We start from the raw sequence: 14839 nt of genomic DNA on the forward strand, positions 1-14839 counted from the left end.
GAAAAAGTTTGAAATCTTTGAAACCAGAATGACTCACATGTTGGAATCAGACCAAGCGAAAGAGTTTATATCAGAGGAAGTAAGAACAGGAGAAATTGTCCTGAGATCTGAGTGCAATTGTCCTATAAGAGGTGAGTCTGAATCACTCTGGGCCCCCGGGAGAACAATATGAGACCCCCCTCTGAACAGATTAACAAGAAGCAGGGGGACATTCCTTCCATTAAGTGCAAACAGGATGTGAGAACAAGAAGAACTGGTGGCAGGGGCTACACTTCTATCTCTGTCTCTCCATCTCCAGCTGCTACCGTTAACAACGTTATAATTTCCACTGCTGTGTTTTGCGCTGCTTGCAGTGAAGTACTCACCCTCGCATCGCCGTTGGTAGGTCTCGGGCCATGGCTGAAAGCCTGTGCTGGGTCTTTGTGGTAGACTTTGAGGCAGGAGTGGTCAGAGATGTTCCTGTTGGGAGAAGATGTGAACGGCGGTAAGAAGGCAACCCAAATATCACCATCCGAATATGGCCGACGCTGCCTCGGCCTGGATCTTTTCAGCAGCCCTGCCATGGGCACGTATCCTGACAGGGGCTCTGAGATCCTCCGGGTACCCGACATTTCCTTTAAATCCAAAAAAAGTCTAAATACACTCAATACTGAGTTGAATTGTGGCTCAGCTGCACACCGAGAGCAGGTCTGAGCTAAAGCGGTGGCGTCGCAACCTGGACACCTGCACTGAGCTCAAGGAATCATGAGACCATTTTTTACAGCCCTCATAAAGTCTTAGTCACAAAGTACACATCGCACCAGAGCAGGAGGTGTGGAAGCAAAGGGGCAAAGTTTGAGGTTTGAATGTTGTGGGGGTTTTTTTTCTAGATAAACAACAAGAACAAATGTCTTTGCATAAAGAATCTGCTGTATTATTTAAAGGCACAGGTGTGCTTGCACATGATGCCTACAATAGTGTACACAATTTTGTTTTGAAAACTAGACACTTTGAAATTATATCAGAGGCTCGGAAAGGAAAATGCTGCATTGCTCAAACTTTCCAGAGACAAACTTTCACCAGAGAGAGGAGAGGGCAACATAGTTGTCTTCGGTTTGTTTGGGTATGTTGGAGAGATTTTGGTGCAGGGCTTCATTTCAAAATAGCTTTCTTTCCTACCACGTTTGAACACAGAGGAAGGGGGAAAGGAAGTGAGACACTTTCCTGGCCAGTGACACTTCCTGTTAGACAGGACGTTTTCGAGGAGAGGAAAGGCACAAGGACGTTTGGGGTGAGGTAATCTACAGTGCATTATTAAGACGGGGATGTCCTGTTAAACACAACACATGTTCTCAAAAAGCACAGATTTACCTGACATCAGACAGCTCATAGTACATGTTCCTCATGTCGTCCTTGACGTAGACGGCGACGCTCGGCGACTCCAGCATCTTCATGGTGAGCTGCTGCGGGAAGGCAGCAACAAACAGGGCTCTGACTGTGTCGACGGTGGTGATCTCATTAGGCATGCGGATCTGTTTGGTCTCGTCCCCGTACTGCAGGTACAGCACACCTGACAAACACAGAGCGGGGACAACGCGGTGATTCACAGGGACTGTGTGTTTCCTGTGACTAAGACAGGTATGTGATCTCTGGAACATGCAGTTCAGGTTTTCTGCAGGAGTCCAGATCTCCTCCAGTGTTACTGTAGTAATGCAACTGCACAAGTTCAGGCAATAAATAACATTCAATGTAACCACTGCAGAGTGTTTTCCTTTACCTATATGACTTATCAACTGTTGGCAAGAGTTTTCAAAGAATTTGTGCAAAAACCTTTGCCGTGGACCTATTATTGATCTTTAGGATTAATGTTAGAGCAGGAAAAACAATGCCAAAACAAAACTGGTTAGACAAGAAGGCAGACTGAGAGAACTTTAAACAACCTCCAACACATGTTGTGAGTGTAGAAATCCTTTAGTCATGGTTGCCTGGGCTGATGTGGGTATTTAGCCAGATTTCCAGTTTCTGAATATGTGAATGGGAACTTTTTTTTGAAGGTTTTGACTCTCGAACTGTGCTACCAGAATGGACGCTTACTCTCACAGTCTGACGCACTAAGGACAAAACTTGTGATTGACTTGTTTTTCTGGTTCCCCAGTGCATTTTTTGAGTTTTTGTACTAATATTACCACCTTCGACTCCATTACTCCTGTTTGAGGATGCATGCATGCAGTATCTATTTATTTATTGAGTTTAAAAGCTTGAGTTGGGGGAAGAACAAAAAGGCAGAGAGGAGTCAGGCTGTGTGCTCAGGGTGGAACACAGCACAAGTTGTGCATCAAAAGGGCCAAAGCCTGAACCTCTGAACCTTGGGTGTGGCTTCTGTGCTGTGCTTTAGAAAAACAGATGTCTCTCCCACAAGTTCATGAACACGCCCACACAGCACTTGAATAAACAATGCCAGGGCAAAAAAAGAAAAAAAGAGAAAAAGACATTTCTATTTCTAATCACTGCTTCATTGCTTTGGACTTGCAATGACATAATGTACATGAAAAGAAAAAAGGAGTTAAATCAGCTTGCACGTTGCTCTTTTAAAATGGTTAATCAAAGTCATTCTTTCCTCAATATAATACATAATTTTGTCTCATTTCAGAGACGTTTTTTTTTTTCTGCATTGACAATAACCGGCTCTTAGAAAAAGAAGCATGATTTGACTTGGTGTAACCCCATAAAAGGGCCGAGCCGGTAAAAGCTACCAGATGTTGGTGAAATATTATACAAGATCCTACATGCTCCACACGGCAGAGTGAGACAGGGAGAGGGCAAATTCAGGAAATAAAAATTGCTGAGTCTATCCATTGCTCTGGTCTGTCTGGCTTCCTGGGTTGTAATAACTTAACAAAGTGCCCATTTGGAGTCGAACTTTATCCTTCCCTTGAGAGCTGCCATGTTAACAGTCTGCTGGTTTTCATCCAGATGTTAGCAACTAAAGGGAACGAGCATTTAATGACAAAGCCACCATTGATCGAACGCGTATTCTGAGGATTTTCATTCCTTTTTTCATTTCCTGCAACAAAAGTTGCACAGTTCGGTTCGAACAAAGCATCGAGTTGCATTCCTAAGTGCCTGGTTTCACTCGGGATTGAAAGCAAATGGTCTTTGGGTTTCCTGAGCAAATGGGCACAGCAGACTGTCTGGGTTTTAAAACCATTTTCCACAACTCTCTAATAACAAAAAAAAAATCTTAAATACAATTTGGTGCGCTTTGCTATTATCGCATAGTGTGAAACGATACAAAAAGAGCAGGAAAAAATCTAAAAACCACAGAAGAAAAATGGCTTGAAATGCAATACACTTGATGCCACAGTCGAGAATGAGTCTGATACTTACATTTGGGGGTTTAAAGGATTTCCTCTTTTCTGCTGACTCTTGTGACGCTCGAGAAAAGACCACACGGCAACTCCTACGATACAAGCCGAAGACGCTAAACCCCAAGAAGTGCCTCAAATGTCCGTTGGGACCCTATGAAGTGTGTCGGTGTGTTTGTGTGTGTGCGTGCATGTGTGTGTGTGTGTGTGTGTGTGAGGACTGTGGGAGGAACACTGTCGTTAAGTGGTGCCCCCTTTTTTTTTTTCTCCTCCCCCTTCATCACACCATAACCCCCCACTGTCCTAATGCTTTGTCCTGATGTTTTTTGAAAGTGAAAGACGGGAGCATGTGAGTATGTGTGTACATGCACTTTGTGGTAAAGAGCATTTGTTATGAGTGTTTTTCTGCATTTTCTTTTGTTATTTTTGTTGCAAGTTTGCTTCTCGGTGAGTTACTGGCACTTAAGAATGTGGAGAAAGACTCCCTATAGTTTCATTCTTTTTCAGTTTGGTCAAACGGCGCGCCTTGCAGATGCCTTGCTGAGCCGTGAGCAACCTTTGAAGACTACTTTTCTGCTGGAAAAAAAAAGAATTAAATACAGACTCCAAAGTTTGTCTCTGCAGTCTCTCAAAGTCTTTTTTTTTCCCCACCACCCTCGCGAAGGTGCAGCAACCTAAATTGTGCACAAGTTTCTGCATCGGGATGCAAATGAAGCACCGCGTGCGTTGATAAGACGGCCCATTTCTAATCCTGTCAATAACATGATGGCGCACTGTGGATGGATTCCCTAATCTACCACAACCAGTACTGCATTCTAATTAAAACGGAGCAGTGAGCTGAGGTGTAGAGAAAATACAGGAAGAGGGGAGGAGGAAAAGATTTGGACTGTCAGGGTAAAACTGGGAAGTCATGGTATGGGACTTTTTTTTTTTTCTTTTACTTTATGCTGAAACAGCTGTTGAAATGTATGTATGTACAAAATTAATTCCACATTTGTTTCCCCTCAGTATCACAAAGTCAGATGAAGTTTGAAGATAAGTGTTTTATTCTCAGTGGGTTCAGATTTGGAGATTTTAATTGAGAATTGAGTGTCATACCTAAAGAGCGGTCCTTAGTCTGGTTGGTTGACCGCACCACGGGCAGGCTGGCTCGAACCCGGCTGCCGCGGGTGAAGGCTGAGGGTCCATCGGTCTCCGACATGGTGTCCAGTGACTCCAGGGAGGCCAGCGAGAGGTGGTCAACCTGGTCGGCAACGCAGGGCTGGGGGTTGGGGCCGTGCTTTGGGCTTCTGCTCTGGAGTGGGAGGCACAACACAGCAAGGATGAGACCGCGAACACAGGCGGCACAAAGATGACACACTTTCATGCCTTTTCAACTGTGTGACAAACATACTCGTCTGGCGAGCCACACGTCAAAGTGCCATTAAGGTTAACCTTGAGCCTGACCCCAGCACAACAAACAATTAAACGGAGTTTCTTCAGCCATGCAACTGTGCAAAGTGTGTGTTAAAGCTGCAGTGTGTAACATTTGGTGATTTTTGTTGTTGTTGATATTATTATTCTGCCTGTTTGGTGTTAGTGAACAGAAACAATGCACAAAATGATTTGTTTGCTGCATCCTTCAGACCTGACTGAGGGAGTGTTTGTGTGTATACAGCAGCAGCGCAGGGGCGGACGGGGGTAAGAAGTGTTTATTCCATTTATCCTACTGAAAAAAACTGTTTCTTGGAGCTGTAGAATTCACTTTTGAAATGTTCAGTCGGGGTTTCATCCTGTTTCCAGCCGTCCCGGGACACGAGAGTTGATGTGAGAACTCACATTTGTTTTTAAACAGAAGTTACACACCACAGTTTTAAATGTTTATTTCACCGATACATGCTCGCCCATGTAACGCAGCTCCGTCGTCAGTACTGTTGCACCACAGACATATTACAGCACTTAAAAGTCATCAACCATGCAAAAGCATGTCACCGCATGAGCTGAAATCTAATTCAATAACAATACGATGGCGAAACTACGTCAAGGAAAAAGGAACAACCTCTGATTAAGGACTGGGAATTGAGTCATCGCGTTTTGAAGGCGAGTCGGCTTTTTCTGTAATCAAATCCGAATGATGCTGCATCCAGAGACCGCAGCTACAATGAACTGATGTGCGACACGACTACAGAGACCGACGAGCTTTTGTGTGGCGCTGTAAGGTGATCCACCCTACAGGGACAAGGTGGGACTGAAGCTGAGTGGTCAGTGAACACAGGGCTCTTTGTTAGGTACTCTTCATCACCTGGCATGAGCAAGGCCAGGTCCATCAGATTGTTGGGAACACACCTGAGGCATGCACACACTGCTGTCGCCACACTCTCACACACGTACGAGAAAGGTTTTACACGACATTACAAAAATGAATAACTATTGTGTTTGTCCGACTAAAACCAGATTTTTATTTAAATCCGTGTAAACGTGATAGTCCAACTGAAATTGTACTAAATTGTATTCCTTGAAGTTGGACTAACTCAAACCCAGGTACTGCATGTAAACCTTCAGTTGGACCAGAGTGGGCCTCAAGCTGCCCTGGGTGCTCTGCACCACAGTTGCCACCCAAGGCAAATACCCAGAAATAATAGAAGAATGAGTTAATTAAAAAGATGAGTTAATTTTGGAAATTTCCTTTCTAAATGTTGGAGATTAAAGCATGTTTTTCTGGATTTTTAAGTCTTTTTAACTGATCTTCAGTTCAGCATTGTTCGGTTTGACTCTTGTGTCATACGTCGCGCTCTTGACTTTTCCAGTGACGACACTCTCTGACCAATCAGTGGCCGGCAGTTTTCCGTCCGTATCCGAGCAGTGCTAGAACTGTATAATGGAAAGGCGACAGACAGGGGCAGACGTTAAACGTTAATCAGGGCACAGAGGTTGGGGGGAAAATCACTAACACGGCACATGTTAGCAACGATGCAAACAAAAAGGCACACTGAATGACACGATGCAGATAAGATAAAAGGCCGACTAACTCTGTGAGGCGATTGGATTTTCATCAAGTACCTCTGAATGTCAAGCTCAGAGTGAAGGGAGGAGAGCATGCCCTGCAAAGACTGATGGGAGAAAAGAGGAGAGAAGGATAAAAACCAAGGTAAATGACTGAGGAACGCCAGAGGGAGGGTGAGATGGAAAAAGAAATGGTCATCACAACAGAGGAACCATGGAAACAAATCAATTTGAACAGCGGACGAGAGAGTGGCTGAAAGCACCTATAGATGCATCAGAGTATCATTAATCTCACAAGAATATATAGAATATAGAATATAAGAGTTTAGTTAGAAGTTACAGAAGCTTATGTGAAGTTAACGAGTTCTGACATGGAACTCATCGAAACCCTACTGCTTTTTTAATGAAACTATATTTTAAATCACCATTCCTATGAGATATTTCCCCCCAGTCCTGCTGTAAGTGCCTCAACAGCAGCCTGACACAGCAGGTAAAACCTCCGAGGCACCGTTCACCTCACGTAATTCCATTAAAATAAAGTTTAGGCTCCAGCATTATGGAATTAAAAACACATCATTATGGCCCGCATGATGACGACCAACTTAAAATGGAGAGGTCACACGCAGTTGACATGACACCTGAAACCCGACATGTGTTCAGGAATGTGATCCGAGCGCTGAATGATTTATGGGCTTATTCACTGGTCGTGGGTTCAAACACCTCTCGCACGCACTGCTGTTCAATCTTCTCATGATGCTACTGTGTCACCCTTGGGATTGTTGAATCATCTTATCGGTCTTCTTTAACTTCAACTCATGATCAAATCCTGTGTTTGCTTTTTACCACAGTATAGATTTAGTCAAATTGTTTCTTTACTCTTTCTTTGCTTAAGAACACATTTATGGTTCCACCTGGTTCAAGTACGCTGAAAAGTGTATTTAGAGCAAAACTATGCAAATGCTGCTTATGAGATATAACACACTAAATGTAGCCTAACATATATAAACAATTACCTCCTTAAACACCTGAGTGAATAGAGTTTCTTTTTTTAATTAAATTAAATGATTGCGTACAATTTGGTATTTCAATCTTCTCAATGTTTTGATTGAAGAACACTTAATTAAAACCTTCACTTTCCATTTTGGTCAAATTTCAGGAAAACTGAAGTCATCACAGCTTGAGAAGAACTGCACAGGAGGAGAAGATACTGTAGCTACGGCAGAAGCACTGACATAAGAAGAAAAGAAAAGTTCAAATTGCAAATGAGACCTTCTGCCTCCCAGTGGAAAGGGGGTAATTAAGTTAAACCACTCCACACCAGTCCACATGTGACAAATGAGATGTCCCCTTCAAAGGTCAGCAGTTTTGTTCAGATGAACTCCTCGCTCTCTAAACTCCAGCCTCTCTGAGATGCACGAGCGGGGATGAGACCTGACGACAGCTAATGTAAGTCTCAGGGAGCCGAAATGTATCCCCCTGAAAAAAAGCCACTTCCCGTCTGTGCTTACCACTTCCTGCTTCGGGGCAAAGATGTGGAAACCGAGGGCCAACCGCTGATTAGGAGCCCAGAACCTGCTTCAGCCCGCTCACACCTACACTACATTCCACACCAATCGTTTCTGCTGCTTTGGTTAAAACCATGCATCCTGCAGCAGCTCCCTCTGTGCACCACACTTTGCTCTGAAAGCTGTAACTGAGACACTGTCTATTAATCTATACACACAAATATGACAGAGTTATAAAGTCATGTAAAGAGCCCACCGGGAGGAGCGTGTCTAGACTAGAGTGGCACTCAGCAGAGCACATACCTGATCCAAGGCCAAACAGTCCAATACATCTGTCAAACTCATAATGGAAAAATGTAAGCAAAAAATACTTTAGTCTGACACTCAGTATATAACAGCACATGCTCATAGATCATCACCATGAATTTATCTGAATTTCAACACATACGTCTGTTGGAAAACGGATGTAGACTTCCATTAACCCTCTTATGACCATCAAGATAATGAGGCCGCCTGGATTTATATTGATTTCCTGGCTGTAGAATTGTCAAAAAATTTTCAATGAGTGAGTGATTCGGCTCCTTTCTGGCCCTTTTCCCAAGATTTTTCCGTGCGACACCCGTGGAAGTCCTGAGGGCTACCGTAATGACAATTATATGGGTGCAAAGCTCTATTTCTCCGCTTTCCGGTATCCATCCGTCCGTCTTCTAGCGCTTTATCCTCCACATGAGGGTCGCAAAGCTGACCAATCTCAGCTGACATAGGGGAAGAAGGCAGGGTCACACCTTGGACAGATCGCCAGTCCATAGTTTTTGAATTTTCGAAATATCACAAATGGTCTAGGAGTTACGGTAATAAGAAATACGCATGCCAAATCCTGTCGGCGACAAAGGTTCCACCAGGGGGCGACTCTTTGTGTCGCAAAAAAGGAACTTGGTTTGAATGAAAGTCTATAGGAAAATGAGAATACTTTTTTCTTACTCAATTTACGATGACAGTGAACACTTTCCATCTTCTTCAACAGTAAATTTTGTAAATAATGGGCACATACGAGTGGACACTTGTATGACAGCTGGTATCGTACAATTGATGCCCAGGTGAAGGTGCAAAAACTATCATTGCACATCACAAATCACAAATATAGAGGATTCAAAATGGTATTTCATGTTGCAGCTGGCAGACTGTAGCCATTTTTATTTTACATGCTGTCTATGGTATGAACCAGATCCATGTTTCCCCCAAACCTATACCCACCATCCTTCCACCACGAATGGTGCAAAACAGTTCAGCACTTCCTGCAGAATGCCACTAACAAACAAACCAACAAACAAAGCAAAAAAATAGACTTCCAAAGTCAAGGAGAAATTAGAAGTTTTTCTCCAGTGATGTCGGGTTGTCGTTGAAGTAGAATGCCACAGCCAAATCCTCCCAAAAACTTCCACCCTTTTAAGGGAGGCCAAGAAATGACTCAATTTGCCTCGTCTAATTGCTCATGTTACTGCGAACCTTACCCTCAGGCCACGGCACGCTCACCCACGAAGGCGCAGCACTTAGTCTCTTAAGATTCCTAATTGTCGTGAACTTAACAAATGTAATGTAACATGGACAATGATGCTTTAGCAAAGAAAACAGATAGAGGAAAGTTCCTCAAATGTGAGCTGTGTGTGTGTGTGCGTGAAAGGGAGAGGGATATAAAGAGACATGGAGTGCATGCATGACTGAGTCAGGCCATTGTTCCAGAAAATCTGACCTGAACCCAGGACATCCTGAAAACATTTATGCAACAGTGGTCCAACAACACACAGGACGCTCGCACCTAAAAAGAAAAGTCAGGTTTTTGTTTGTGAGTGTGTCTGAATCTGCCCTCACACAATGTAACGTTCAGATTTTACAGATCAATTCAATATCCATACCAGAAGACTTATCTGATTAAAGTGTGTCTCAAAACAACTTTATAATGAAATTCTGCAGAGCTGCAGGAAGTCAATTCATTTGAATATATATATTGTTTGTGTGAAAATGATAAATATTGACTCATATTGCAATATCTCCCAATTAGATTTATTACACCATATCTCCAGCTGTAGTGCAGGTGCATATGATAAAAACTCTAAATCCTTTTATCGTACTTTACGTACAACATCTCACACCTCACTGTGCCCCATAAACTCATAACCATGTTTGCACAGTACGCGCAGTTGTCATCGCTACCTTCAATGTTACGTGATTTCACAAAGCAGAGCAGATTGTATTGTTTCACGCAGCCACTGGTGGACAGGTTGACAGGCCGAGCCGAGCCATTGCGGTAAAACGAGGTGAATGGCAGCTCCCATCAGGAGCCTGCTGTGCAGCTTATTTGAAATAGAAGTAGAGACATCATTTTGAAAGCCACCAGAGTGCCGTGTACCGCACCTGCTGCCAGCGCTCACAAAGCCCAGTGATTGGTGCCTAATTTCTTACACAATCAACCTCGGGTTATAATGGCTTTTTTTTTTTTTACACCATAAAGGACATGATATCTTTGCAATCATTTTTACCCTTTTCCACCATTTTGGCTGCTTCACTTTGGAGATGTGTAACTAAAGATAGCTGCAAGTCAAGCCAAGCAGCCAAAGACAGCTTTTTATGTACACGTATTAATCAACAACAAGCGGGAACACCAGAGTGAGACTGCAACACTGCATCATTGTTTTGGTTTTTTCCATGTGCACAAACAGAGTTCTCACACATACAGGGGCAAGAAAGAATGTCAACATGAGTGTGGAGGTGGAAGCTTGTGTGGTTTTAAACAAACTTCACCATTGTGAGCACGGCTTTCCACTTAAGATGCTAATTTGGACCAGACTCGGGGGGCAGGGGGGGAGAGCGGAAATGGAGCTAACTGTAATTACCTGGTCTGATGTGCATGGCAAACACATAAACAGAGGACAGGGGCTCTTGCAGACTGTTAACCCTTTACTGAACGTCTGACACATTATTGCAGAATAACTCACGAGGATCCAAAATACCAAAATCACTCAAGTCCTCGCTACCTCGGGTATGGGTTAACTCACATGACAGGAGTCAACAATGCAGGGACAAAAAACTACAGGGGATCATTGAAACACCTGGATGAGTATTAAAAAAAACCGCAATTCTACACAATCCTAAAGCATAAAGCCGTTGTCAATCAACCTGTCGGTGCTCTGCTCGTCTGTGGACAGACCGCCACCCTTTGTCTCCCCGAGCCTTAATGACATTATACTAAAATCCCCTCGTCATCCATTCTCATTCACTGCCACCACGTGCCTCTCCGCGCTCCCTGCTCTGATGCATTCCTCCTCTGATCCCTTCATCCAAATCCCCGCATGACCTTTCAGAGATGGCCTCGCCTGTTAATTGGCGTGACTTTTTTTACTGTAGCGTCCGCACAATCAGAGCTGACATTTAAGGTGAGACCCGTGAGTTTAGAATTGGTGGGGGGGGGGGGGGGGACAATAACCTGGACGGTTACCAGCTCATTAATAAAAGATTACATTGGCAAGTAAAATACAATCAAGACAATCTCTCGCACTCAGTCAGAGTGCAAATGAAGTGCATAATCACGGAAGACAACGCGGTGCAAATTGACCCCGACGCAGAATGGCACCGAAATCTCTATCGCTTACGCCACTTGTGATATTTTGAACGAGTGAGCCAAAACCATCCGTCCAAATGATTTCATCCTTTCACGCACGCGGGTTAGTCACAGTTATCACCGGCAGACATCACATCCTCCTCTGAATGAGAGAGAGGTTACGGCAACTGACTTTGATTATGGAAATCAACTTTGCATAGCCATGAGATAAATCTGCCAATTTGAGTTTATGAAGCAGGGAAAATTGTCTTGAGCAAATTTGAAAGCTCGGAGCGTTATGTGAAGCAACAATTGGGATCTGAATGATCCTAAAAAGCATATTTACCATATTAGACCTGTGGTAATCTTCTCGCAGCAGTGACTTCCATGTGAGATTGGAAACTCCCTGGGTCTAAGGACAACAGTCTCTTCCTCCACTGTCACTGTTGTTTCAGCCACTGTAGCACTTGCTCTGTGGAGCTGCCCTGTCCTGCTCCCTTCCCTTCCCCTTTTTCTTTTTTTTTTGCTCAGCCTCATAGCGGACGCCCCTACATCCAGTGCACACACCGCCCCACGTCCCTAACGATCCAGCAGCACAATACAAATGCACACACCCGGCGGATAGTGGAGGAAAGTCATTGTTTATGTGTCTGTGTTTTACACCTATTGTGCGAGGCAGGTTGTGTTAGAGGGAGAGAGAGAGAGAGAGAGAGAGAGACATGACGTTCAAATGCAGCATTTCCTGACTGTGAGCTCTTGCTGGTAGAGGACTGTTGAAACCCTCCCTGAACTTTATCTTCATTCAGCACTAATCCACACATTGCTGTGGCTGAAGACTGAGTGATATTTGAAAAAACGATGAGTCCCCTGCTCTGCCCTAAGGGCTCCTAAAACTATGCAAAAAAAGCATGTGAAAATTCACACTTGAACACTGTGACAGGCAGTTGATGGAAGTGTCCAGCAACTGTCAAGAGAGGATGTCATTCTTCTTCATTTAAGCTTCCAATTCACACACTTGATTTTAAAGAAGTGATACACTTATACAAATATACTGACACATAGTACTGTATATTCAATTTCTCAACAGTTAAGTGTAGATCCAGGGACAGACAGAGAGACAGACAGAAAGAGATTACCGGATTTATTAATAGGGTAAGTGTTGAAATAATTACGGGAAGATTCATTTTGTACATGGACCATACATTTTAACCAACAACACACTGTGTTGTGGTTCCAGCTGTGCAGTCAACACAAGGTGTTACCTAAGATGACAGGTCCAGACTGAGACCAGCACCAGCGGATCATTTACTATTATTATCATGCAATAATTTGCACACACACACACACACACACATAAACAAATCCATGCAAACCGGTCTGTGGAGCTATGATCTGCCAGGACTTGCTCTTTCATACCACATCGTTTAAAGCGAGACACTTTTTAACAGCTCTGAACACTTTCCGACAATAACGCAATAAATGCTTCATTACACCGCTCACACACACACACACACACACACACACACAGAAGATGACCCCTATAACAAGAACACACAGAGGTTTCCCATTCATATATTGTGCAGCAGACAAAACTGTGGCGAAATTTTGGCCTGTTGAATTGACATATCCTCACTTGAACCTGGTCTGTCTCCAGAGAGGCGTCTGTGCGGTGGCAAAATAAAGGATCTTCCAGGTCTAATTTGGGCCTCTCTCTCTGTGTGTGTGTGTGTGTGTGTGTGTGTGTGTGTGTGTGTACACCTGAGAATGTGTGGATGTGTGTCATTCCAAGCCTGTGGTCACATTCAGGGACAAAGAGACCTTTCTCTCTCTTCTCTTCATAGAAATCAGTTCCTTGCATTGATTACACGACCAACGTCACACACCCAAACATGATCTGATGCAATCCAGTGGGCACAATTCTAATAATTTCTTTGACAACGACTAAGAAATCTCCTGGTTTTAAATCTCTTTTAGTCCCATGAAACCTGTCCCGATAATAGCTCTGCTATTTATGCCTAATTAACAAGTCACAGAGGAGCACATGTGCTCTTCCACTGAGACTGAGATTTATTATACCTGCTCTCCCACAGGACTGACTGTGTGTGTGTGTGTGTGTCAGATAATCAGCAATTAACTCAAAGTTTACATTAAGCTTGATAAAAACTGTTCCTGCATTTCCTCATAACGTGATCCACGACGCTGTCACGTAAACACAATTAGCTACAGTTTATTTTAAACATGACTATTTTCTGCTGTGTTTATCTTACACTCATTTTTGTTGCTGCCTATTATTTTTTTCTGCTCCCACCAACTGGAATGTTTTCCTCATTAGCCACTTTTGCCCAAGTGGCCTGTTTTTGACCTGGGAGAAACACAGAAAAAGAAAAATTGCACACACACACACACACACACACTGAGTCCTGACTTCACAGCTCGAGAGAACTCAGTCAGCCATATGTGATAAGTCGAGAAACTCCAACTCTCACTGTCAGTAAACAACAGCAGCCATTGATGCTGAAGGTGCCAAACCACATTTTCCCCCCGCGCGGCCCTTCAAGCTCATGACTGGCGTGTTTTGTTAGACACCATGTTAACACCGACTGCAGTGTTAAACAACAAGTTAAACAAAAAAAAAACCCCAGCAAGAGCTGAATTTCATCACGGCCTCGGACACCAGGGGTCCTCGTGATTTATTTATTTATGTGAGAGAAAATGTTCACATCTTGTCTTGCAACAACAAACAAATGGATAACAATCTTCATCTAACCAATAATGTATCGATTATTCTAACTATTATTCTTTCATTACCGCAGGGAATTGTTCTGCAACAAGAAAAATAATGATAATTTTCTTTAACAATCCAACGTAATACTCTACAAAATAAAATTAAAGCAAGAGCTTGTTCGATTCGAGTATACAGTATTTAGTTTGGCAGCACTTGTTGGCTCAGAACTTGAAATAAAAAGTAGTTTTAAAATCATTTGAGGCTTGAAATTTAAAAATGTGATTTGTGTATCATGACATGATGACATATTTATAGTTGTGTGGAAATTGCATCGGACAATCGGACACAGCGGACAATTTGTATCATCGACGTCGCAGATGCGTGAGTCATTTATTTCAATGAATGAAAACCAAGTGTGTGCCCAAAATAAAGACGGCGTTACCGATCACCACGTGACACCGTGTCACCCAAGTCCCTGGCAATCCATGGTCCCTAGGCAACCATATTTACAACACTGACCGTGAGTGTCAAACCACGAGTGCCTTGAACGCAACCCTCATTTGAGTGTATTAAGCTACGCGTGCAGATAATATGCTTACACACTCACTACAGTTCCACTTAAGAGTCTGGGTTTCACATACTATAGCATCTTTTCAGCAGGGCCTCCAAATCACTAAAACCGCCCCTG

At 43.3% G+C, this 14839-nt stretch overlaps 1 protein-coding gene across 16 annotated transcripts in view; it reads right to left on the reverse strand.

The window, feature by feature from the left end:
* si:ch211-285f17.1 (sickle tail protein homolog) overlaps positions 1–14839 on the reverse strand; it is a 105251-nt gene that overhangs the window by 22035 nt on the left and 68377 nt on the right. For 12 of the 16 annotated variants that reach the window (XM_058631684.1, XM_058631621.1, XM_058631678.1 and 9 more), the window contains exons 3-6: positions 6353–6433; positions 4443–4638; positions 1351–1549; positions 366–459 (exon numbers count right to left, since the gene is read on the reverse strand). In XM_058631684.1, the coding sequence (XP_058487667.1) occupies positions 366–459; positions 1351–1549; positions 4443–4638; positions 6353–6433 (570 nt within the window). Of the gene's footprint in view, positions 1–365; positions 460–1350; positions 1550–3366; positions 3543–4442; positions 4639–6352; positions 6434–11772; positions 11886–14839 lie in introns of those variants that run through there. The other 4 variants (XM_058631633.1, XM_058631721.1, XM_058631712.1 and 1 more) reach the window with 3 other exon arrangements.

Source organism: Solea solea, chromosome 1 (genome assembly GCF_958295425.1).
Source record: "Solea solea chromosome 1, fSolSol10.1, whole genome shotgun sequence".
NCBI classification, from domain to species: domain Eukaryota; kingdom Metazoa; phylum Chordata; class Actinopteri; order Pleuronectiformes; family Soleidae; genus Solea; species Solea solea.